We start from the raw sequence: 26,581 nt of genomic DNA on the forward strand, positions 1-26,581 counted from the left end.
TATGAAATATAGGAGATTTTCCATAGCCAGTATATGATAAATCACTAAACGACTTGTAAAATATGCTTATCTGTTTATTAATTTTTCAAATAAATCATAAACGTAAAATTTACTATATTTTTTTCTCCGTAAATTTATAATTTTAAAATGAAAATTAATACATAGTCTGTATAAAGAAATAACTTTTGAACCATTAACATAGAAACATTTATGATAATGAGAATTAAATATAATTTATAAAGAAAAAAAATATTTTTCTTATTAATATTAATAGTAGTGAACAACAATTTTAATATAAATTAGACTTTGAGATTTAATCTAGTCATAAACGGGTCAAAGACCTTTGAGTCTATCGGGACTTCAAGGTAAGCAACTACCAATTAAAAAAAAAAATATATGATTATTTCTTCTTTCAAACAATAATTACAGGCACTTATCTTTGAAAAAAAAAAAAAAAAAAAAGCAAATAATTAAAAAATTTTTTATTTTAAATTATTTGAAAATCTTTCAGCGTACAGTAACACAAGTAAATGCGAAAAATGTATGTACATGACTTAGGCAATTCGCTTAACAAGTTTTTTTAATTACGTATATGTAGGTTACATTTGGTACTTATTTGTAAAAATTTCTCAATGATCGACACAAAATTTTATAAATAAATAAATAATTATAAAAAATTTATTTATTTTTAAAATACTATATTTGAATTATATATATATTCAAAAATATATATCACAAATGATATTTTCAAAATTTATTTATTTTATTTTTTAAATAAAAATTTTTATTTCTTTTTAATTATTTTATCAAATGGAAAATTTTGAAAAGCCTCACCAAATATTTTGGTAAAAGCATTTGACACGAGGTCATTAATAATACCTTTTGTTACAACAAAACCTGGTTGCCACGCACCATTTATTATTGTATCCATGAAATTTTCTAAAACAAGACGTCCTTGCAAAAGATTTGATATATGTAATTTTAAATCTCTTATTGTCTCTACTTCAATGCGCGCTTTTAATTTTTCTCCTGGTTGTTTTGTTATAGTTGTTGTTTGAATCAAATCATCTAAAAAATAAAAAAGATCATCAGACAAATAAAATATTACAATTAACTGACCCTGAGAGCTAGCTTTTTAATTTTATTCTGTCTATGAGTTCTTTGAACTTTTGAATTCTCTTTGTTAAATTAACATTTTTAGGATCTTTTAGATATCAAATATTTTATAAATTATCAAAATTAAAAATTACAAAAAACAGGATTCGCTAAAAAACAATCATTTTTTTTTATTGATTTTAAACGATGTTATAAATTAATTTAACCGGCTTTTAAAATTTTTTTCTGCAATTGATTCTTTAATCTTACTGGATTTAATACTGGCGATTGATTTAATAAAAATTACAAACAAATTATTTTGTCATTAACCTAATCGTTACTTGGCTGATTTTAAAATCTCATTTTAGAGTCTTGTTAAATAATTTCCATTGTTTTTTTTTTTTTTTTTTTTTTTTTTTCAAATTGAAATAGTAACTTTGCAAACTCACTTTTCTATAAATTTCAACATTCTCACTCCAAACCCTTTAATAACAAATTTCTACTTATTAAATAGAGCAGATATTAACATTTAAAATTCACACTTTTTACTTGCTTTGCATGTACTATTTAACCAAAAGCTGTACGCTCTCAACCTTTTTTTTGAAAATCAACTCATTTATGAATTGATTTATTATACAAATATTTTGGATGAAACGAAACGTATAATACCCCGAGTCAAAAAAATATTCTAGTTTCCCGGGTCAAAAAATTATATCTGTTTTAAAATAAATGATAAATTTAAATATTTTTTCTTTAATTCAAGTTTATAAATCGTATTTATTTTATATAGGAATTTAATCTGTTTTTGCCCGTACTATTCCTTATCCAGGCCTATATCAGACTTATTTTCGTATGATATTTATTCTGTTTTTAATCGCTTTTAGATCTAAAACAAGACTTTTTAAAAATATAAATAATAATCATAATAATCTAGACTTATAAATTTATTTTAATTTTCTTAATATTTGAAACGCTAATGCGCTTCCGTAATAAAATGTCACAAGAATTTTGATGTTTTCGAATGCCAAAATATTGTCGATTTTATCCGGTAAATAAGAAAAATTTTTTAGACATTTTAAGAGTTATTTTATCACTTTTATTCGATGCTATAAATATTCAGTCAAGACAACTAAAAATTAAGCTGTCAAACTTTCATTAACTGCCGACATTTTTAAACAAAAGATACTAAACAAGTAGTAAGCAAAACATAATCAATTCTGTAACTTAATACTTTTTTTATAAATATTGCCCATAAATAAAAATATCACAAGTCCATGATTTAATCTACTTTTGTCCTTGCAAATTTTCAGAACTAAAATTTTTTAAACTTCAAGAATTAATCTAGTTTGGTCTGCCCATAATGCAATTGTTTTTTAAAAGAACAGGTCGAAAACAGTTTAAATTTTTGTAAAAGATAAAAAAACAGATCAAATAGTCCAATTAAACTAAAATCAGATAAAATTTTTCGGTCCGAGAAGATCAAAACCAGATTGAAATTTTTATAGAAGTTCAATAACAGACCAAGTATCCTGAATACTGTTCAGTTAGACCAAAGTCATATCAAATTTTTCGACCCAGGTTAGTCCTCAAAAATCTCAATTCCTTTGATGTTTTATTTGCCGCCCAAAAAGTAACTATTTAAGTATTCAAAATCCTCCATGACAACTAATAGATCTAAATGCGGATGATTTCTCGATTTTGAATTATAACTAAGACCTCAAAATCCTCAGCGAATGAAAAGTTATCACGGAGAAAAAAATGTAGTAAATTTTACTAAAAAATATAAGAATGATTACTAAATTTGGATATTAATCTTTAAACGCTTATGATTTATATGAAAAAGTAATAAACAGATAAGCATATTTTACAAGTCGTTTAGTAATTTCTCATATACTGGCTATGGAAAATCTCTCATATTGCATATTCATTTTTAGTTATATTTACTAAATTTTACTATCCCGTTTAGTAAATTTTACTGTATTAGAATGGAAATAAATAAAATTAAATTTTCATTAGCTTTTAACTTTTTAGTATTATTTATGTCATCCGTAATGGTGTTGGTGTCGATTTTTGTTTTTTAAAAAATCACTTGTCTCAACCGAGATTCGAACCCTGATCTCCCGCGCGTGAGTCCTTTCCTATGTCTAACGGCCCGATGTCTCCTTTAGACAAAAGTTCTAGAACTTGTAATACATATTTGTATATGCTATCCCACCAACTTTTAATTTTATCTATACATAGTAGAATTTACTATACAGATAGTAAAAAAATATAATCGTGTTAGCAAAAAATACATTGCGTATAGTAATTTTTAATATTTTGTATAGTAATTTTTAATATTTTGTATAGTAACAAATCCTATATTGTATTAGAAAATTTACTTTCTTAAATTTGTATTTATTAATAGTACTTATAGTAAAATTTACTATACAAATAGTAAAAAATATAATCGTCTTAGCAAAAAATACATTACGCATAATAATTTTGAATATCTTATTAAGTAATTATTACTAGCCAGTAAATTTTACTAAACGTTCAGTAATAATTACAATACAGAATGTATTTTTTCATATCTGTTAGTAAATTTTACTATAGTATTGTAATTTTTACTATACTTTTTTCTCCGTGTATGTTTTGAGTATTTTAAGGCTCTAATACAGATTATGTTATTCCAGTTTAGTTCTCAGTGGTAAAATGGGTCGTAACTACTACTTTGAGGACTAAACTAGGATAACTTTCTAAACTGTTGTCAATTTTCAAATTCTAAATTGATCCTCAAAAACTTTATTGAGAATTTTAAGACTTAAATCCGAATTTTTTTTTTGACTTGGGACCCATGCCTGTAGTCTTAATAAATAAATATGTAATTGTGTGTATATGTAAATATGTAGTGTTAAAGTATACTCTTAAACAAAAGGAATTAAACACTTTACAACACAGAAAAAAAAACTATCTTTAGTCAAAATAATATTGTGGAAGACAATTTCAGGAACTAGGTCAGAGTTTCTTTATCCAAGAAAATTCAGGTTCTCAAAAAAATTTTCTTGAATCCAGAGTATTTACTTTTAGCCAAGAATTTTTTTTCCGAGTACTGATGTTCGGGTAATTTTCCACTTACAGTAAAATTTATTTTTGCATCAGAATGCCGCGGGAAAAATAACTTAATAATAATTTTGAAAAATAAAATTTAAACTATTAAAATTTATTACTTACACAAATCAAGAGTAAATTTTCCTTTATTTGTCAATTTGGGACCTAATAAATTACCAGTGAATTCATAATCACCATTCAAAAATTTTGCTGGAAAACTTTGAGTATAAACAACCTAAAGAACAAAAATAAAATTATTATAATAACAAAATTATTAATTTAAAATGATAGAATATGAAAAAAAAATTTTACTTTGTAATTCGATAAGTCACTGACAAATTTGGTAACTTTACTTGCTGTCCAACCACTTTCTGTAACATTTCTCAATGTCAGAATAAAACCAAGTCTAGGTAAACCTCTTGTCACTGTTACTTCCTCAGCAAAAAACGGATCGAATGGCTTGACATTATATTTTGACAAGCCTGTTTTAAAATATGGCCTTATAGAATTCAATCCCTCTCTAATACATGAATCAAATCCACTGACGTTTGGATAGCAATGTTTAAATGCATCTTCTATGAACACGTTGAGAAAAAAAAACTTGTTTAATTAATGGAATATAACAACTCCATCTCATACTAAAATAATAATAATAATAAATAAAGTGATTTAAAACAACTTCCTAGGTATACACGGAAAAAAACAGAATATTAGAAATTAATGAATAATAGGAAAAAGCGGAATCTGTTGTCAATAATTAGTACTATTATGTGCTTAATGCAAAGTAGTTTACTAATTTTTCTAGATTCCTAAAAACTACTATCAATTATTTCAAAAAGTAACTAAATATTATTACTTTTAGGTATGATACGTGACTCATTAGTGGAAGTTAATTAATTTATGGAATAATCTACTAAAAAGTAATGATTGGTCAAATTAACAATTGCTATCTTAGATACTGATGTTTTCAGCCAAAAATTGCAAGTTACTACACGGAAATAAAATTATAGGAAGTATTTCTATGTATTATGGGAATAGTTACTATAATGGTATAGGAATTGTACCCATACTATTATAGGAATCGTTCCTATATATTATAGGAACCACCCCTATACCATAATGGGAACCATTCCTATATAGTATGGAATCCGATCATATAATATTATGGGAATGGTTCCCATATCATTATAGGAACCATTCCCATAATATTATAGGAGTAGTTCTTATATTGGTACAGGAACTGTTCCTATAATATTATGGGAATAGTTACAATAATGGTATAGGAATTGTACCCATACTATTATAGGAATTGTACCCATACTATTATAGGAATCGTTCCTATATATTATAGGAACCACCCCTATACCATAATGGGAACCATTCCTATAATAGTATGGAATCCGATCATATAATATTATGGGAATGGTTTCCATATCATTATAGGAACCATTCCCATAGCATTATAGGAACCATTCCCATAATGATGTGGGAACCATTCCCATAATATTATAGGAGTGGTTCTTATATTGGTATAGGAACTTTTCCTATAATATTATGGGAATAGTTACCATAATGTTATAGGGGTAGTTCTTATAATATGTAGGAACCATTCCTATAATAGTTTGAGTACAATTCCTATACAATTATGGGAACCATTCCCATAATATTATAGGAATGGTTCCTATACTATTATGGAAACCACTCCTATAATCTTATGGGGATGGTTCCTATAATAGTATAGGAATCGTTCCGATACTACTGTGGGAACCATTGCTATAATATTATAAGAATGGTTCCTATAATTTATAGGAATCGTTCCTATATATTATGGGAATGATTCCCATAATTTTCTTTCCGTGTAGCTTTTATTTTATAAATTCGATATCACTGATCAATTATTAGCTTAAAATATCATTTATTCATCATTATAAATTAATTTACAATATACATAAATTGAATAAGTGGTAAATAATAAAATGAAAAATTAGTATACTAGATCTTTATATATTAATATGTACGTTTACTGATTTTTCGGTTCCTCATTTCAAAAATTTTTGTATGTTTATTTGAATAGTAATAACTAGTAGATAGCAATTTATCGATTCTTTTTCATATTACTTTTAATATACGAAATTACAAATCTAGCTTTTCTGTGTATCACATTTTGACATAAATAATAGCCATTTTGTAATATATATAATGATCCTAGTTTGATATTAGTATCGAATATACTAATTTTTATGTCGAAAATAAACTACAAACTATTAAAATTTTGAGCATCATTTTTTTCCGTGTACATTGTACTCACTAATGTAAAGATACTAATGATACAAAGTCAATGGAAAATTTATGATTTCATAAAAATTGCGCAAACATTTTAGTTGATTTCACTTTTACCAATCAAACTAAATTACGGTACAATTTTTCGCATTTTTTTTATACTTAAAATAATAAACTTTGATTATAGATAACACGTTATAGTAATTACACTAAAGAATAATTATGATCATTACAGATATTTAACTTTTTTATTTTATATATAAGTCGATTAAATAATTTTAATACCGTGCATTTATAAAATATGTAAATTACTAAACTAATAAAAATGAATTTAATTACTCACCAAATTCAGCAGTATGACATAAAGTAATCATAAAAAAAAAACTAAAAATAATGAACTTAAACATATTTTAAAAATAATTCGGTCCAGTGGAAATTTATTAAATGTACTAGAGTAATGTTGTGTTACACTTTATTGGCCTTGCGGTCAACACGCTGAAACTATACAACTACGAAAGATTCAGCAGCTTTAGTAGACACAACAAATACACATGAGTCCTGATGCTTACGCTTTCACTCTCAGCAATGCATCTGAAACCCGCTCTGATACGTTCTTTATCCTTTGAATTTTCGAGTCCACATTACTTACATAATTATCAGAATTCCCCCTCTTGTTTAAATAAATAAAATCCTCACTCTAATAATTTAAATATTATATTTTTAGTTATCTCCCAGCATCCTGTTTCACTCTTAAATCTCTATTGGGTTTTTCACAATAAAGTGCCTTTTTTAAATGGACATTAGACTCATCCATTTATTATTGTCATCGACACTTAAAATCCATTATTTTTATTTTCATTTTTATTTATCGAATAAACTTTGACATTTATCTCAACTATTTATAGTTTTTTTTTTAATTCATTAATTTTGCAATATTAAATTTAATTATTACAGCTTTTCTAATCACAATCAATACATTCCCGTCTACAAGCAATCATTCGTTGAAACTGATCTACATGCAGATAGGTAATGTAACACAACACTAGACATGTAAGTATTATTCGTAATAGTATTATCTATTATCAATGAAATAACGACGATGTAATCGACACGCAATTTCAAATAAGTTAACGTAATATATAAATATATATGCAGTCATAAGTCCGAGAGTACAAAGAAGCAGAAGAAGATATTAAATAAAATGAAAATTATTTAAATAATGAGGCGTAGTTATAAAAAAAAATAAGTATTTTTATTATGATGATTTTTTTTTTATATAATAATAATAGCAATATAAATATTGTAATTATATTTTACTTAGATTGAAAGTGAAAGTATCCTCTCTTATTTCTTGCATCTGCAATTTCTCGGCTTCAGTTTAAACTTACATTTGTTACTAGACACATATTAAAATTGTTATAAATTTTTGTTAAATAATCAGATAAATATATTAAAATATTTATTATGTATTTTATTTTATTTTGTTTAATTAATTTTTTAGTTATTGTTTTATCAGAATCACCTCGTGAGTAAGAAACAAAAATGAATTTATATAAGGTAAAAGTCCCTATACCGCTCAGTATTATTAGTCGCTGACTCTAACTGTTTAAGGCGTTTTTTATAATTTTTATAAAAAAAAATTACAACTAAAAATGTTATTATTGATAAATAATTATTTGTGCATCTAAATATATTAAAATATCATGTATCAAATTATTTTATAATAGATTACAAATTTAAATTAAATGACTGTTTTCAAAATCGAGCTCAGCCGGGGATTTTTTACTTTAACTTTCATTCGTTAGATTAAATTTAGGTTGCGTCAAATTTTTTAAGAAATGTTATAACTATATCTTATTAAATACATTTTTAAAATTCATGAAATTTTATATTAAGAAAGAATAAAGTAGTATAATTTATAAATTATTTGTCCGAATCAATAAACTTATGATAGTTTAATTGATATTGTCTTTGAGCGACTATAGGACCATGTGTTGATCGAGTAATGGTACATGACAACTTTTAGTGAGCGACTATGGGTACTAGAGTGAGTCATTTCGGAGCAACATTTTTTTTTAAATGTATGTGGAAAAAATCATAGTTCAACACAAAAAAAAAAAAATTTTCGCGCAAGAAAAAAAATTTTATATCGATTCAGACCTGGCTCATTGAAAAATTCGATTTCTCATTTAAATAACACAGGGAAATTTTTTTTTTAACTCTAAGTATTTTTAACTCGTTAACAAATAAATAGATCAAATAGAGTAATACATAATTTTGTAGGAAATTAAACGCTGTACAAAAAAAAGTCTTTTATCATTTTTTGATAAATCCATCTGTTCAAAAGTTATTAGAGCTCGAAGTAAAGTTGGAGATCTTTTTACTATTAAGGCGAAACTATCAGACTTAACACAAAATGTTATAAGTGTTTTTTGTTGACAATTTTATTTTCTACAAGTTAATATCACTCAATTTTTTTCAAATTCCGCATTGTTTTCTAGTTATTTTCATTTTAATTTCAAGCTCTTAAAAAAGTAATTCTGATCGATTTCGAGAGCTCGACATTAAAATGGGAATAACTAAAAAAAATGTGGAATTTAAAGCAACTTGACTAATAATAATTTGTAGAGAATAAAATTGTCAACAAAAAAGACCTTATAACATTTTGTGATAAGTCTGGTAGTTTTGCCGTAAAAGTAAAAAGATCAACTTTACATCAAGCCCTAATAACTTTTGAACAGATGGATTTATCAAAAAATGATAAGAGAGCTCTTTTGTATAGCGTTCAATTTCCTACAAAATTATGTATTAGTCTATTTGATCTATTTATTTGTTAACGAGTTAAAAATACTCAAAGCTAAAATAAAAATTTTTCCCGTGTTATTTAAATGGGAAAATCGAATTTTTTAATGAGCTAGGTCCGTAATCGACATAAAATTTTTTTCTTGCGCGAAAAATTTTTTTGTTGTGTTGAACTATGTTTTTTTCCACATGCACTTAAAAAAAAAATGTTACTCCGAAATGACGCACCCTAACGGTGCACTCAAGGACCTTATTTAAAAAATTAACAATAATTAATTATCAAGATTATTCTTGAAACTAAAATTTGATTCTAATACTCGAAACTTTAAAAAATAACTATAAAAAAAATATGGTTTTTAATTTTATTTATTAATTTATATTCAGTGATTTAATCTCACTCCAATGAAAAGTGAGCGAGTATAGGGGCTTTTACCTTACTGTAACAAATAAATATTAATATTGTAAATATTATGATTTTTATTGCAGCTGAATACGTTAAACAATGTTCTAAAAGTGATCCTCAGTTAAAAAAATGTCTCATTGATGCTCTACATCATCTTCGGCCATATCTAAAGACCGGTATACCCGAAATTGAATTACCTTCAGTTGAACCCTTTTTGGTGAGTGAAATATAATTGATGATTTAACAGAGATATTTATCGAGCTTAATAAACTTCTAATAAAACATGTGTTATATAATTTTGTCAACAGATGGACGAACTGACGCTATCTTTAACAGGTGGTTCTAACGGATATAGGGTTCGACTAACGGATTTATTTGTTAGGGGAGCAAGTAACTTTACGGTTGAAGATATTAAACTTGGATCTCCTTTTTACGCGACGATAAAAATGCCTGTATTATCATTAGCTGCTCAATATTCCAGGTAATCCATGTATATTTTATTTTAATATGACACTGAGATGCAAATTTTCACCGCCAAAAATTAACCGTCTTTCGTAATAATGTGAAAGTTTGTCACTGATTATTTAAGTGTCCCTAAAAAAAATTCATAATATCTAGATTCTTAAGTAGTAGAAAGCATATATGTAATTTTAATTATAGAACCATAATTAAGAGTCGGATAAGATTAATTTAAATGTTCGAATTTTGAAAAATTACATTTTTCTTAATTTAAGTTAATTAATAAACTTTTCATTTTTATCGAAAGTGCTATACTTTAGGTTATTATGCAAAAACAAGGTCTCTTACTCATTACTGGTTGTAGAAAAACTGTAAATGTTTAATTTTAGCATCCTTTTGACAGATTTATGAAAAAAATCACGGGAAAAACTTATACTCAAGATGTGAATCGATAGAAAAAAGAATACTTTGGTCCCAGGAAATGTTTAGCAATTCAGAAAGAAAGTCAAAATTTTCTTGAGAAAAAAAAAGTTTTTTTTGAACCAACAAAATTTTTGCTTTCCTTCTGAGTTGTAAAAAATATTTTTGGGCCAAAAAAATAATTCTTAAGCCAAAATATCCTTTCTATCTATATAGTATTTTTTATTACTTTTAATTTTAAGCATCAAATACAAATTTTTTATCTATTTCAAACAAATTTTATAATACTTTTAGTTTCAATTTGCTTTTTATTAGCCCAAAAATTAAAAAAAAAAAAGTTTTTTTTTTCTTTCCCATACATTTAATGAGTAATTGACGCAAAAATGTAAAAAAAGTAAAAAAAAAAATCCATTTTTCATTTTGATGATCAATATACAATTACAGAACAAAACATATTCGTTTATTTTTTTTGTAAAACTTTAATCAATCAACCCGGAAAAAACATTTCGATGGATCAATTTTAAAATGACAGGTTTATTTGAGGTACATTAAGCTTAAAAAAACCTGGCAATATTAGTCTTTTCATCGATATTTAAGAAGTAGCAATTGATTTATTCTCTAAAAATGAATTAGTGAAATTCACTGCGAATTAGTGATTATGCGCTGGGAACCAGCTATCAGTATACCTCTGATCGAATTAGTGGTATACTTATAGCTGTAGAAATAGTGACTATCCACTGATTAGCAGTGAATTTTACTAATTCACGTTTAAAGAGTAAAGAGATAAAAACTGATAAAAGAACCATGTAGAGAAATTATTAAAGCTTCTAAAAGCTTCCCTCCAATTTCCTGTGCGATCATTGGTTCGCTGAGACATGGATGATCAAAGCCAAAAAAATCTTTTTTCATTGCACGGAAAGAAAATTCTAGCGAAATTTACGATGTTAATATCGTAATCGTGGACTAGACTTTAATTAGCGTCAATTTTAAAATTTCTTATTTCAAAATTTACTATATGGGTTATATTTTTTACTATTTAACATCGTAATTTTAACAAAGACTTTTAGGATTAAAAATTACTTCAAAAATTACAATTTAATATCGTAAAAAAAAAGAAATAAAAATTACAATTCAAAAACTATATTTATTCCTATATTTATCTTTCTATGTACTTTTGAATAAAATAAATATTACAGTGCTGCCTCTGTTACAATACGATGTAAGCTCGAAAAAATACGATAATTTATCGTAATTTTTAAATATTAACTTCGTCCTCCGCAAGAGGCGCTCTCATGACTTATGAATGTATATTCAAACCGTTTATATGGACCTTAAAAATAAGTTAAAGTGTAAGCCCTCAGTCGCCGAGTGATCCAAGGCGTCCGACACTTAGCACTCGAAAGGACTTGGATTCGATTCCAACGTCCGCACGTTTATTTTATTCTTTTATTTAAAGTTTCTCTTGAAATTTTACGATATTCACATCGTAATTTATACTAGAGAGCTTAAGACTTGGTATTATTTGTCTGAAGTATTATTTCTTAAATGAAATTTCCAACGCTACATCGTAAAAAATACGATTTTGAAAGTCTAGTCCACCACTACAATAATCAATAGGACAAATTACGATATTATTATCGTAAATTTTGCTTGAATTTTCTTTCCGTGTAGAAGGCTAACATCTCAAGGACAAATTGTCGTACAAAACTTAAAAAAAATTAAGTTAAACTGAATAAATTTGCTAACTACATATGCATTGGTTTCGCTGAAAAAAATTTTCCCCGGCTCGTAGACCTTATGAAAAAAAAAAAATAAAATTATATGAAAAATTTTTGTCTCCCGCTATTTCACATGATTGCGCAATAACCGTAAAAATTTTTTTTTTTTACGGTTTCGATATTTTTCACAACGTTACAATTTTTCAAAAATCACAAAAAAGTTTCCAAAATTTTTCGGTCCTTTTAATTTTTTTGCATGAGTGTATAATAATACTAGTTATCGATAATAATCTTTACTTTTTTCGCGTTACTATAAACTTTTAATGTTTTTTTGTTCCGTGAATCTCGCGATCATCAAAGATAAATATTTAAATTAGTTTTATCAGTGCATAGATATCTTAAGAATAATACATTATTTTTAGACATTTAAAACATTTTTATATGAACGCCTTGATTTTTTCTGAATATTATAATGGACGCAAAAAATTTTATAATCATAATTTTTATAAACAATTATTTGAATTGTTATTTTACTGTTGCATAAACAATTTAAAGTAATAAAAAAATAAGCTTTTTTTTATTTTAACCAATAATGAGTAAGATCGTATACTTCTTCATAATTTTCCTAACATGATGAACCTTGAAAAGTAATAATCTACAATTATAAAAATGAAGAATTATTATTTCAAGAAATAATTTTCATAGACGAAATTCTCACTATTCAAATAAAAAATTTTATTTTATTTATTCAATATACAATTTTAAAGTCCCAAAATTCGTGTACTTTTTTATTATACAGATTTGCGTCGACCGGTGAATATAAAAATACTTTATATTTTATATGATTTATAAAACATATAATTAATATTCTTTTATAATTAATATAAAGAAATAAAACGTTTCGATGGAATTAAAAAAAAACCTGAATTGACGTCATAATATAGTCACTCATTTCTGTTAATTTCATCACGAGCAAAAAAATTAAAATAATTTATTTTGTTTTTTTACACTGCAAGAAATCGAAAGTGAATTCGGAGTGATTACGGATTTTGTTTAAATCCGAATTCACTCTGATTCGGACTTTTAATATTAAAATAAACCCGTTTGGAGTAAAGTCTAGTCTAAGGGGCTTAAATAAATACACACTCATCTGCTTCTCATTCATTCCTACTTTAATACAGTTTTAATCCGCGTTCACCACAAATTTTTGATAGTGTTTATTAGAGTACTTTAAAGAATCCCGAGTCGAAATTTAAAGCCGACGTTGAGCCTCCTAAGGTATACGGAAAAAAAGGAACTGTAATAAATAAAGTTTGATGTCTAATAATTATAATATTTTTAGCGATTAATATAAATTCAAATAGTAATATTGTGATTTCAATATTTAATAAATAATATTTACAAATCGAATGCTAAAATATACAGTTCATTTAGATAAAATTATCATTTAAAACTATAAAAAAGACAAAGTAAACACTAAAAAAATTGAACTTTAAAGTTTAACAGCCAAAACTTAAATATCTATCGTTTGTAAAATAAGAAATTAAAGTTTCAAACAATAAAAATATAAAGGATACAAAATAATAAATTCAGTTAAAACGTTATTTTGTAAAGTCCTCTAACTAAGAAACTTTACCAGGAGTTGTTTTTAAATTTTAATATTAGTCAACAGTCAAATTTAATGATATAAGCGGGAATAAATAAATTTTCACGGATATTTATCATTGAAGCAAATATTAAATATTCCTACTGAAATCAGTGAAGATTGACTATATGAAAATGTACATTATACTTTGTCAATTTGTAAAAAGTATGTGTCAGCCTCAGCAAATTTTATTGTTTGATGCAGTAAAATCTCATGCGCTACCTTCATTCATTTAAGTACGAAAATAACTTTCAATTCTCATACGCATGCTGTGGCCGAGCGCTCTAAGTGCCAGGGACTGGACTCTGTTCGCGAAAGGTCGGCGATTCGAACCCGAGAGTCGGCTGAAATTTTTCCGATAATTTATTCATATAAAAATTCGAACAATTACATACTGTACCCGACCGAATTATAGTTATTCATAATACAGACAAGGATGCAATTAATTAGATGCACAATGATGAGAAAACAGACAATGGAAAAAGGTAGAAGGAGGAGGTGAAATCAGAAACCCGAATAGTACTTTGTACTACGAGAGCAAATGGTAAAAACCGGAAATAAATAATTCAAAATAAAAAAATATAAAACAGAACAAAAAAAAAAATAATTTTTTATTATTCTAAACAATAAAAATGAGGGTTTAGAACAAAAATTATTACTACGGTAGCATAAGAAAAAGTAACGATCGACTATGAAATTATATACATCGAGTTAGAGATTTTTATTGTTTGAAATTTTAAAATTTATTGTTTAAGTTTTAATTTTTGCTACTGTCAGTCTAAAAAATATCATCTTGCCATTGAAACTATACAATTCAAAATAATAATTTTTACTATTTGAAATTTTAAAAACTATATCTTTCTCTACACTTTTTTTCTTTGAGCATAAGTATATTTTAACAGATCACACATATATTTTAACCTTATACTTTTAATAAACAACAAAATCGCACCCGGGCGCCTCATTACTATTTGAAACAATAAAAAGTATTAATAATTCGGGTGAATTTTAACATTTTTTTTTCCGTGTAGTTCTTATTTCGGTCTTGGGGAATTAAAGTACTTTCTATTCTCATATTCAATTAGGTCTGACTCTCTGCACTGAAAAAAATATCGCTAGCTGCTAGCGATTTTTTTGCTAGCAGATAGCGATTTTTTCGATAATAGCTAACACGGTGTAGTTTTAATTCAGTGTGTCATCTTCCACATCGTTCGGTGTTATTAGCTCAAAACTCAAAAACTCATACATCGTCCGATCATAAGATCTGTAGGGTCAGGAGGGGAGCAACATGGGTTCCCTAAAATTTTGGATGCCTCGAAATATGTGGGGGAAAAATGGGCCCCCAAAATTTTTAACATGAAAAGTATTTGGGCAAAGGGGAGGGGCAAAATAGGCAACTGAGGTAAAATGGTCCCCCCAAAATTTTTAACAGCTTCGCCTCGGCCAACAATGACATGTAGTCTGAGACATTTCTTACTTTATTTCCTTAGGTGTGTAATATACTATTTTTTAATTCTTTCGTTAACGGTTTTTCTTTAACGAATGAACCGATTTTGATGGTTGAGCTGGCATTCGACGCGGCTTGTGAAATTTTAGAGCTGATTAAATTTTGGAATCAATCCATCCAGCACATTACAAGTTATCAAAAAAAAACATTCTTGGAAAAATTTTATTTTTGGAATATCTCCGAACGTACCCTACCGATTAAGCTCAAATTTTCAGTGCTTATAGTATTTAACAAGCCGCTTCGAATGACACCTCGACGATCATAATCAGGTCATCCGTTCAAAAGTTGCAGATATTTACAAACGTACGTACGTGCGTACATACACACTAGGGTATCCGTTGTTTACCAACTTGATTTTTTTTTAGCAGCGCCCTCTAAATTTTTCGTTTATGACCTATAAAAAATTTATAAGTCCCTCAATATGAACAACATGGGGTTATTAAAGGTTGAAGTTAAACTTACACGGGAAAATTAGAAACCGACTGGTTACTGTTCTGCACCCGACTCAGTACGGTGCTGGACGAAAATGCTCGATTGTGGTGCAACACCACACTGATTACTGTGCGGAACCTGACTAAGTGATGTGCGCACACCACTCAGTCAGGTGCAACTTCAACCTTTAATAACTTCTAAATCAGTAAATTTATCAAAAAATCATAAGACCTTTTTTTTAGTGCGTTTAATTTCTTACAAAAATGTGTACTGACTTAGGAAAAAAAAAAAAAATTTAATATCAAACACGCCAAAACCCCATGTTATTCAAATGAGAAATGTAGGGGAGAGTGGGGTCGATTGAACCAAAAATACTTTAACATTTTTTTTTTTTTTTATATGAATAAAAGCAAAATGATAACTTTTTTTTTACGAAATTATAACTTATTATATAAACTATCTATATTCTCATAAGCACATAACTTAACAAATGATGGAAATTTTTAATAAATACGAAATTGTACAACTGCATCAAATGGTTCAATCGTCCCTTTTGCGGGGGCAATTGAACCACTAGTCGGGGACAATTAAACCAAGAGTATTAGAACCACAAACGAATGACTTTAATGAATAATTTACTATTCATTACAGCTTAAAACTAAAATTACAACACTTCTAATAATATTGATTACTTTATATAACATTATATGTTAAAACAATTACTTTTAAAACCTGCCAATATAATTATTTTTTTTCTTGGTTAGTTTATTTTTTTTCGACATTTAGTCAAGATGCGCGCGCATGTCTGATGCTCAGTGTGATTCGTGTGGTTCAACCGTCCCCGAGAGTACTGGTTCAATTGACCCCATATGATTTTATTGAAATAATTAGTTTTAAGAAAAATATTCAAGAACTATCTTACTAGAAGTAAAGTTAGAAATTTATGACTAATATATGTAAGAAGGTATTACAAAAAAAATTTTAAGATTACATTTGAAAATTAAAAAATTATTAAACAATTTGTCAAGAGCTGAAAAAACAGTTGAGATGCCTAAAATCACAAAAACTTGAATTTTTTAAAATTAAATCATTATATTGGTTCGAAATTTTAGTCAGACTAAAGTTTAGTGTATTAAAATATAATTCCAAGAGGACGACTCATTTTTATATTTTTTTCGATTTTTGAAGTTTACTGGTTCAATTGCCCCTTGGTTCAATTGACCCCACTCTACCCTATTGTCTTTGCGGCACGGTTTAATATGAATATTAAGGGCTTATATGGATTTGATAATTTTTTTTAGATCATAAACGAAAAATTTAGGGGGTGCTGCTAAAAAAAATCAATTTGGTAAATAACGGACACCCTAATACACATATACATTGTCGAAAATCGGACCGAACCCAATAACTTCTTGAATTTTTTTAAATTTTCAATTTTTTTAACGGGAATTTAAAAAGTCGAGTTTTTTAAAGTACCCTAATGTATATATTTATAAGATATTATTATTATTATTATTATTATTATTATTATTATTATTATTATTATTATTATTATTATTATTATTGTTGCTATTTAGGATTTAAACAATCAATATTAAATTTATAGTTCAGGTGTACTGTTTATACTTCCGGCAAGTAGTAATGGAACTTATTCAGCAAAATTCGATCAAGTCAAAGTCTTTGTAAAAGGTACTGTGTCGACCTCTACAAAAAATGATAAAAATTATCTTCACGTTGATTCACTGGATGTTCAATTAGTTGTAAAAAATGTTTTTATGAGAGTTCAAAAAAATACTAGCCTTAGCCGCATAATTAGTAAGTCATTATTTTAATCATAATTTTTTAATCAATTTCAAAATATAAATAATTTAATATAATTTTTTTTTATCATTTAAATATAATTATTTGATGTTTTTGATAAAATTAGGTGAAGCTACAAATATATTTCTTCGTGATAATGGACAGGAAGTACTGAAGGCAATGGACCCGCAACTTAAAAGAAAATTGTCGGTATTGTTCTCAGAAATTGTTAATCAATTACTGCGTCATGTACCAATTGAAACTTTTCTTGTATCATAATTTAATGGTTTAATGAATTCTTCATTGTTAATAATTACTTGTTATTTGTTGTTGTAATTATTATTATGTTTATAAGATTTATATTTTATGTAAAGAATGCACTTTAGTATTTCACAAAAAAAAATAATAATAATAAACTATTTTTATCAATAAGATGGTATTAAATTAAATTATTCAAATTTTTTTTTATCCACAAAAAAAGTGGTTTAACATAAACAACCAGTAGTTTATTTGTTTGAATATATACACAGCTATTTTAGCAATAGTAATAAATGATTAGCAAAGTGAGTGGAACTTTCCATTCACAATATTAAATCATTGTAATAAAAACTAAAACTTAATAATGGACACTTTCTAAATCTTAGAACAGCGTTAACAACATTGTAACAACAAAAAAAGTTCGTTCTTCTTAAAATTTATCCTTGACATTATTTTTTCATTTCTTCCGCCAGCGCAACAAACAACCACTAAATATAATGCATTTAAAAAAAAATTATAATTGTGAAATTTTTAAGTGTTTAAGAAATTACTATTAATTTTTTTTCTCCCAATTTTAAAAAAATTTAATAAAAAATAATTCAAGGGAATAATTTTGAAAATGAAAGGTTTGATAAAATACGGTTGCACAAATTTATCATGTAAGCATTCCAAGATTTAGCAGCATGAGGTAGCATTCCACGGTAAAGAATTTGCCAGTATTGATTTGCAAAACTAAGTGCTGCTTTGGCTGTAAATAAGATGTCAAAATATTAGAAACAAAAGTTTAAATTTTAAATTTAATCTTGCAAAAATAATTGACAATAAATTATGATCAACTTACTGAGTTCTTTGTTACCGTTAAACAAATCACTTGCCCAAACTTTCATATTTCCAACTTCAGGCATAAAATTGAATTTATCAAGTACCCATCTGTCATTAATAATTTCTCCTTCTAAAGTCATTGTTCCTGAGACATCTTCCATACTTACATTAAATTCACCTTTAAGAAAATTTGTAATTTTAAATATACTAACATGATCAAATACAAAAAAATAAAAAAAAAAAACAATTTCTAGGAATAATTTTTTGCATCAGGAATTGAAAACATAAATTTTCATGGGTAAGTAAAAAATTTTTGAGCCAAGAAATCCCTTTTTTACGATGTTCTAAGAAGCCTCTCCAAAAATCAGCTCGATAAAAAATTTTCAAGAGGTCGCTCACGAATTTGGAAATATCAAAAATGATTGAAATTCGGAGTTTTTACTTCGAAATTTTTTTTTTCTCGTGGCAGCAATAGTTTATATTTTTAAAATCATGTCTATGCTGGAAATTTAAGCCCAAAATTTAAATATTCAAACGGCGCTCAAGAATTTTGAATATTAACTGATAATATGTGACTAATAGTTTGAATTAGTTTTTGTATTTTTTTATAACTCAATTATTGTCATTTCGCTAAAATATAACTTTTGCATAACCAAAAATATACAGGACAGTCTTAAACAATAAAATTTGGTAAGTTTTAAATAAGCGAAAAAACTTGAAAATTGAATTAAAAAATAAAAAAGTATGTAAATAACTTATTATTTCTATTTCTCGGGTTATATTTTCATTCATTGCGATGCAAATTGATGGTGAAAAAATCGAGAAGCTTTAATATCAATATTCAAGAGTCGCTCGAAAAGTTCAAAAGACAGCACTCGGAAACATTCAAAATTCTTGAGCGAGGTTTAAAAATTTTAATTTTCGGCTTAAATTTTCAGCGTATGCATGATTTCACAAACATAAACTATTGCTGCCACGGGAAAGAAAAAAATTTGAAATAAAAATTGAAATTTCGATCATTTTTGATATTTTCAAAATTCGTGAGCGACCTCTTGAAAATTTTTTATCGAGCTGATTTTTGGAGAGCCTTCTTAAAACATCGTAAACCAACAAATTTTCATAAGAGACTCGAAAAAAAAAATAGTCGATTTTTTGGGCCACCCTTATTTATATATCAACAGTTTTTTACCTTTTCCCAGAACATTAAAAGACCCAATAGTACCATCTGATTTGAAATCTCCTTCTACAAATGTTTTCGGGATTTCCAAATCGATTTCAAGATGGTAACGATTATCTTCATAGTTTGATCTTATTGCTAAGAAACGAGTTTTAGCTAAGCCATAGGCTTTAACATTACGCACAACTATTTTACCAGTTACTTCACCGAATTCGTAATCAGTGGACATGACATCAAGATTAAACGGATCTAATTGCGGTAAATCAATCACTGGAATTCCTATTATGAATAAATTTAAAAAAGTTATTACTATTCATTTACTATTTACGGGGATTTATTTTATCTAAAGTAATTACCTCGTACAATAGTTGGCCAATTTTCTTGAAACGCTAATCTCATGCATGATGAATAATCACTTGACTCTCGTTTACATGTTTTCATCTGAGCTGTAATTAATTCGGTAAATTAATAAATAAATCCAGAGTTTTTAAAAATATGAATAATTAATTAATGAAATTGATAGTGAAAATAACTTACAGAAATCAGCTGGCTGAGCAGCAATACAAGAGACGCATATTGCTAAGAAAAGAGCTAATGTTTGCGTCTGCATCTTGGATTTTATAAAAATGAATGAATATCAAGTCCTGCGAGTTGACGGTTTCACTTTATATAGTTTTTCAAGTCAAGGACTTTACGACGTCGGAGTTGCAAAATTGCATGTCATTAGTTAGGAATACGCGCAAGAGACTGATCTTAGGGGGGAGTCTAAGAAGTCAAATACGGACCGTACAGAACAGCGAGAGAGGTGAGAAAAAATCCAAGGTGGTCTAAATAGTTATTGTCCTACAAGACTATCTTTTAAACATCACTACAACACATCATTTATTGATCTGCGTCATCATAACAGCCACAGAATAATTTATTCACTACATATAAAATTAATGCATCGTGCCCTTCAAAATTAATTTTTTTTTTCTTTTCTTTATGTCAAGATTATTTTTTTTTTTTACTTTGTAAGAAACAACGTACCTATAATTTGAATAAATGAGTTTAGAAAATTTCTCATAATTACAAAAAATTTTTTTATTTTTCTTTGGGTAATTATGCAACCATGCTTTGATTTTACTTTTGATTGTACGTCATGTAGAAAATTTATTAATTGCTATAACAACAAGGCACTCACATTATTGTACCCATGATTACAGTCCTTAAAAAAAAAACAATAATTGATACGGTTTTTTTTCTATTATTAGACATAAAAAAAATCAATAATTTCTTTGTTTATTCGAAATAAGTGATAAAAATAATAAAAAATTGTATTTTTCTATAAATATTTATGTAAAAATAATTTAAAATAAAAAAAAAAAATATAATTATATAAGAGATGTACACTAGTTTTTTTCGAGAAAAAATATTTTCAGAAAAACATTTTAAAATTTATGTTATTATAATAATAAGAACGATTAAATTGAAAGAAAAAAAAATAGATTAACAAATTTTATAATTATTGTCTTGCATAAGTTTTTGCTCCGTACAAATACGGAAACTTGGTGATAAATTTTTTCTATTTCAATGATATTGCGAATATTTATTTATTCATTAATGCTTTCTGCAATTTGAAAAAGTTTTCAGTAATCATTCAATTTATCACAGTGCGAATAATAAAAAAAAAAGAACGATAAAATAAAATTTTAAAAAGTATACCAAGGATCAAAAAAAAAATTAACGATAAAAGAATAAACATGAATATTTGTACAGTTTAATTATTGTATTCAGTTCACTGATTTAAAAAAATGATGTGAAATAATTCAAAACAATTTGAAATGATTTAAGGTAGTTCACTCGCAAAACGACTTTTCTTAGGAATGCGATTAAATTAAAACATGAGACTAACAAAAATTTCTAATATTTAATAAAAAAAAAACGAAATTTTTTCACCGATTGTAAGACGAGATATTAACAATCAAAAAGTGCATAATTAACATGCTGGAGATCTACCAAGTATAAGAAAAACATGTAGTTTCCTGAATATCGTGGAAACGGATCGTACCATTTTTTTAAAAAACTTATCCACTGTTAAATGAAAAAGTTATAAATTTTTTGAAAAAAACTCTGAATTTCTTGACCGATTTGTTTAAAAAATATTGATTTTTAAAATATAAATAATTTTAAAATACTTGACGTGTAGTGGGGAGCAGCAATCATAACTCGGCAACGTTGCAGTCGTCATACTTAACCCGCGGAAATTCAAATGTCACTTAGCTAGGATAATTTTTGAGCATGAAAGTATTGGAGGTCAAAAAATTTTTGGAAAATTTTTTGAAATAATTTTTATGAATGTTAAACATTTATTCAATGATTTTAAACAGACAAAAAAATTATTTTTTGATATTAACTTATATTAGTGATAGCTCGGCTGCCCAATTCCAAAACACAGTAAGTGACAAATTTTTCAAAATCGATTTTTTAGTATTTTTAGTTCCAATGGATTTTTGTGAACATGATTCTATACATATTTCAAAAATTTTATTTTTGTCAGTTATTGTGTTTTGAAATTGGTCAGCCGAGCTTTTCTAATAGTTTTAGAATTTTTAAAAATTATGATATTGAAAGTAGCACACGTCGAACAATTTTTTTCTTTTCAATTGCGATTTTCTTGTAAGTTTAAAAAAAAATTATGAAAATATGCACAAAAATTAATTCCATCCAAAATTTGTGATTGTCAACAATAACAAACTACATGTATATTAAACTCACACTATATAAAGATTGCTACCTATGCGTTTAATCTATAGACTATTCAATATAAATCTTTGCAGCGTTGCCACATTTATTATACTCATGAGTGTGATTGTATTAGTGTATATCTGTATATTTAAAACTAAAATGTATTGGATACAGTCTCTCACAAAAGTAAAATATTCTCGCATTGAGTTTCTCTAACTTTTTGTAGTTACGATTACGCTATACTTTTGGTTACGAATGTCGCGAGTGAACTACCTTAAAACAATTTGAATCGACTAATATATAGATTAGAGTGCTACATTTCGGAGCAACATTTTTTTTTAAATGCATGTGGAAAAAATCATAGTTCAACACAAAAAAAAAATTTGCGCGCGAGAAAGAAAATTTTATATCGATTACAGGCCTAGCTCATTGAAAAATTCGATTTCCCGTTTAAATAACACAGGAAAATTTTTTTTTAGCTTTAAGTATTTTTAACTCGTTAACAAATAAATAGATCAAATAGACTAATACATATTTTTGTAGGAAATTGAACGCTCTACAAAAGAGCTCTCTTATCATTTTTTGATAAATCCATCTGTTCAAAAGTTATTAGGGCTCGAAGTAAAGTTGGAGATCTTTTTACTTTTACGGCAAAACTATCAGACTTATCACAAAATGTTATTAGGTCTTTTTTGTTGACAATTTTATTCTCTACAAATTATTATCAGTCAAGTTGCTTCAAATACCGCATTTTTTTCTTCATAATAATTTACAAATTTAAAAATATAAAAATATTTATCAACTATTTTGTTGTTGTTATTCTAAATTTTAAATATAAATAAAACCAAATCATGTTTAAAAATAAGACGTTATGTTTAAATATATAAATAAATAAAAATGACAAATAAAATGGAATGTATTGGAATATGATAATTAATATTGCGTAAACATTAAGAATTAAAAAAAAAATTGTCGCACCCTTGTCTTTATTGAAGATCAACATCAGCATCATTTTTATCAAGCATAATCATACTTCTTCTTGTTTTATGTAACGAGCACACTGCTTCCAAGTGGATGCCCTTGGACGTCCTGTACAGGAGAAAAAACGAGTTTCTTTTGTGAATGTCACTATGAAGTTTACTGACAATAATAGCGATACAAGACTAATACTATTAAATACTTGAGTTGTTTGTTTAATAAATTAAACTCACAACCTTCAATAAAATAAAAAACAAATACAAAAAAAAAAAAGAAAGAAATTAATTTAACTGATTGTCAAAAAACATTTTAATTTATTTTATATGATCTCTACATCCCACTCTTTTACACATTATCAATACTCTATACTAATCAAGTGATTTCATCATTACTTACTCATTGAATTGCATTGCAATAGTAAATGGGCGATTCAATTAATTCACTTAATGACATTTAATATTTATGTTAACTCTTACCATACAATTAATTATTGTCTATAATAATTATTATCTACACGGAAAAAAATGATGCTCAAAATTTTAATAGTTTGTAGTTTATTTTCGACTTAAAATTAGTATATTCGATACTAATATCAAACCAGGATCATTGTATATATTACAAAATGGCTATTTTTTATATTAAAATTTGATACACTGAAGAGCAAAATTTGCAATTTCGTATATTAAAATGAATATGAATAACAATCGATAAATTGCTATTTACAGTTATTACTATTCAAATAAACATACAAAAATTTTAAAAATAAGGAACCGAATAATTAGTAAACGTACATATTAATTTATAAAGATCTAGTATACTAATTTTTCATTCAATTATATACCACTTATTCGATATATGTATATAATAAATTAACTTATAATAACGAATAAATAAGATTTTACATTTATTATTAGTCAATGGGATAGAATTTATAAAATAAAAGTTGGTAACTTTTGCAATTTTCGGCTGGAAAAATCAGTATCTAAAATACCAATTGTTAATTTGACCAGTCATTACTTTTTTATAGATTATACCATAAATTAATAAACTTTCATTAATGAGTCACATATATTATACCTAAAAGTAATAATATCTAGTTACTTTTTGAAATAATTGATAGTAGTTTTTAGGAATCTAAAAAAATTAGTAAACTACTTTACATTTATCACATAATAATATTTATTTTTGATAACAGATTTCACTTTTTACTATTATTTATTAATTTTCAATATTCTGTTTTTTCCGTGCAGTAATAAAAACATTTTAATTTTATAAATATTCAAATTATTCCGCGGTTTTAAAACAACAAACTGCAGTACCGACTCAATGGATGCTCAGTTACTGCTGACACCTATACCAAATTCATACAAAATATCTAAACTAAAATGTATAGAAAATAAATATATACATATATATATATATATATATATATATATATATATATATATATATATATATATATATTTCGGAGTGGCGAGTGCGTCAGTGAATCAGCTGATCGACTTGTTTTTACTGTAACAGCAATCAGCTGATAATAATCATGGAAAATTTGACAGATCAAGATTTAGATATTCCTCCATGTAAATATGAGTGTAAGTTAAATTTTATTTCAAATTTAAATTAGTTTTACTATCAAATAAATCATTAATAATCATTTAAAACTCACACTACTAATTAATTTTTACAAATTTAAAAACCACGTGGATAATTTGGCGGGAAATTTATTTTTTCGATATTTGATATTAAAAATAAAATTTTCATTAATGTTATTTATTTATTTGTAGATTTGGATCACACGGCTGACATACAGTAAGTTTATTTTATTTTTACAAGTAATTAATATATTTATTTTAAATTTAGGTTATGTTTCAATTGCGAAAGTACAAGGTTAAGTTTAATGATAAATTAGCGAAATGTAAATATTTATTGAGGCTGATTAGAAAGTAATCATTCCAGATTTCATGCATGGGGTGAAACAATGCAAGAAGCCTTCGAACAAGTCGCAATGGCCATGTTTGCCTACATGACTGAAATTGAAACAGTTGAAATAAAACAGTCACATGATATTGAAGCGCAAGCTGATGATTTAGAGGGTTTATTATTTCACTTTTTAGATGAATTATTATTCATGTTTTCTGCTGAGCCCTACCTTATCGCAAAGGTACAATTTAATTATTTTAAAAATGAATTATAAAAAATACATATTAATATTATTGCAGAAAGTTAAAATACTAGAGTTTGATACCGATAACTTCAAAATAAAAGCAAGAGCATATGGTGAAGAATTTACAATTGGCAAGCATCCCCAAGGTGCTGAAATTAAAGCGATAACATATTCATCAATGCTGATATTGGATCGACCAAAAGTGGACCGACCTGAGATCTTCGTTATTGTTGATATATAACAATGATTATAATAATATAATGTATGATAAAAATAATATCATTTATACTTTTTAAGTAGTTTTATTTTACTAGCTTTTGAATCGTATAGTTTCTTTATAACATTCTTTTTGTATTTTAACCTGCATGAGTTTGACCAGAAGTTTGAGAAGAGAGGGGTATACTTTAAATGTCCGAGGGGAAAGAAAAGAATTTCACGGCGAATGGAGGGAAAATAATACGACGGTTTACTTCTCAGAGTTGTTGGTTCTTAGATCCCTTTTGTAGTTGTGTGGGGTTCGAATAAATACGTTACGAAAAGAACACCGGGCCCCTTTTCCCACTCCATCTTACCAGACCCAAAACAGTCACGTCATCAGTTACAACAGAACCCTCTTACATTTTATATTATTTAACTAAAACTTAATTTATCGCTCTATTTTTAATCCTTAGTCTTTAATTTTACTAATTCTTAACAGATTCATTTAAAATTTATACATATTAGGGTGTTTCAAAAAAAAACAATTTTTTTTTTTGTCTAAAAATTGAAAATATAACTAAAAATAAAAATTTTGATACCAATCCG

General features: G+C 26.4%; 4 protein-coding genes across 4 annotated transcripts; 2 read left to right on the plus strand and 2 right to left on the minus strand.

Annotated features, from left to right (window-relative positions):
* Positions 1-799: 799 nt before the first annotated feature.
* Positions 800-7,051, minus strand: LOC103573745 (uncharacterized; the record flags this gene model as incomplete). The annotated part of the gene is made up of 4 exons (XM_014442356.2): positions 6,809-7,051; positions 4,498-4,760; positions 4,309-4,420; positions 800-1,068 (listed from the first exon to the last, which is right to left on the minus strand). Coding segments are annotated over exons 1-4 (708 nt in total), but the record flags the coding sequence as incomplete, so codon positions are not given.
* A 303-nt stretch (positions 7,052-7,354) lies between these two features.
* Positions 7,355-17,999, plus strand: LOC103573744 (uncharacterized). Its single transcript, XM_008552941.2, has 5 exons — positions 7,355-7,491; positions 9,754-9,887; positions 9,979-10,151; positions 17,458-17,666; positions 17,779-17,999. The coding sequence occupies exons 1-5, from the start codon at positions 7,482-7,484 to the stop codon at positions 17,928-17,930; spliced, it is 678 nt and encodes a 225-aa protein (XP_008551163.1). The 5' UTR covers positions 7,355-7,481; the 3' UTR covers positions 17,931-17,999.
* Positions 18,000-18,157: 158 nt separating this feature from the next.
* On the minus strand, positions 18,158-20,607 carry LOC103573743 (uncharacterized). Its single transcript, XM_008552940.3, has 5 exons — positions 20,446-20,607; positions 20,265-20,354; positions 19,921-20,187; positions 18,751-18,909; positions 18,158-18,657 (listed from the first exon to the last, which is right to left on the minus strand). Exons 1-5 carry the CDS (start codon positions 20,516-20,518, stop codon positions 18,509-18,511), a joined length of 738 nt encoding a protein of 245 aa, XP_008551162.1. The 5' UTR covers positions 20,519-20,607; the 3' UTR covers positions 18,158-18,508.
* A 4,484-nt stretch (positions 20,608-25,091) lies between these two features.
* LOC103575407 (protein archease-like) lies at positions 25,092-26,076 on the plus strand. Its single transcript, XM_008555176.1, has 4 exons — positions 25,092-25,205; positions 25,398-25,422; positions 25,570-25,774; positions 25,833-26,076. The coding sequence occupies exons 1-4, from the start codon at positions 25,154-25,156 to the stop codon at positions 26,016-26,018; spliced, it is 468 nt and encodes a 155-aa protein (XP_008553398.1). The 5' UTR covers positions 25,092-25,153; the 3' UTR covers positions 26,019-26,076.
* Positions 26,077-26,581: the final 505 nt, after the last annotated feature.

This window comes from Microplitis demolitor, chromosome 8 (assembly GCF_026212275.2).
Source record: "Microplitis demolitor isolate Queensland-Clemson2020A chromosome 8, iyMicDemo2.1a, whole genome shotgun sequence".
NCBI lineage: Eukaryota > Metazoa > Arthropoda > Insecta > Hymenoptera > Braconidae > Microplitis > Microplitis demolitor.

Excerpts from the sequence above, each read along its gene's own strand:
- LOC103573744 (XM_008552941.2), top strand. Across the intron at positions 9,888-9,978 it reads CTTCAGTTGAACCCTTTTTG|ATGGACGAACTGACGCTATC; the intron begins GTGAGTGAAATA and ends TTTTGTCAACAG. Across the intron at positions 10,152-17,457 it reads TTAGCTGCTCAATATTCCAG|TTCAGGTGTACTGTTTATAC; the intron begins GTAATCCATGTA and ends TTAAATTTATAG.
- LOC103573743 (XM_008552940.3), bottom strand. The coding sequence starts at position 20,518 with ATGCAGACGCAAACATTAGCTCTTTTCTTAGCAATATGCGTCTCTTGT. Across the intron at positions 20,355-20,445 it reads TGCTCAGCCAGCTGATTTCT|CTCAGATGAAAACATGTAAA; the intron begins GTAAGTTATTTT and ends AATTAATTACAG. Across the intron at positions 18,910-19,920 it reads TTTTAATGTTCTGGGAAAAG|GTGAATTTAATGTAAGTATG; the intron begins GTAAAAAACTGT and ends ATTTTCTTAAAG.
- LOC103575407 (XM_008555176.1), top strand. The coding sequence starts at position 25,154 with ATGGAAAATTTGACAGATCAAGATTTAGATATTCCTCCATGTAAATAT. Across the intron at positions 25,423-25,569 it reads GATCACACGGCTGACATACA|ATTTCATGCATGGGGTGAAA; the intron begins GTAAGTTTATTT and ends TAATCATTCCAG. Across the intron at positions 25,775-25,832 it reads AGCCCTACCTTATCGCAAAG|AAAGTTAAAATACTAGAGTT; the intron begins GTACAATTTAAT and ends ATATTATTGCAG.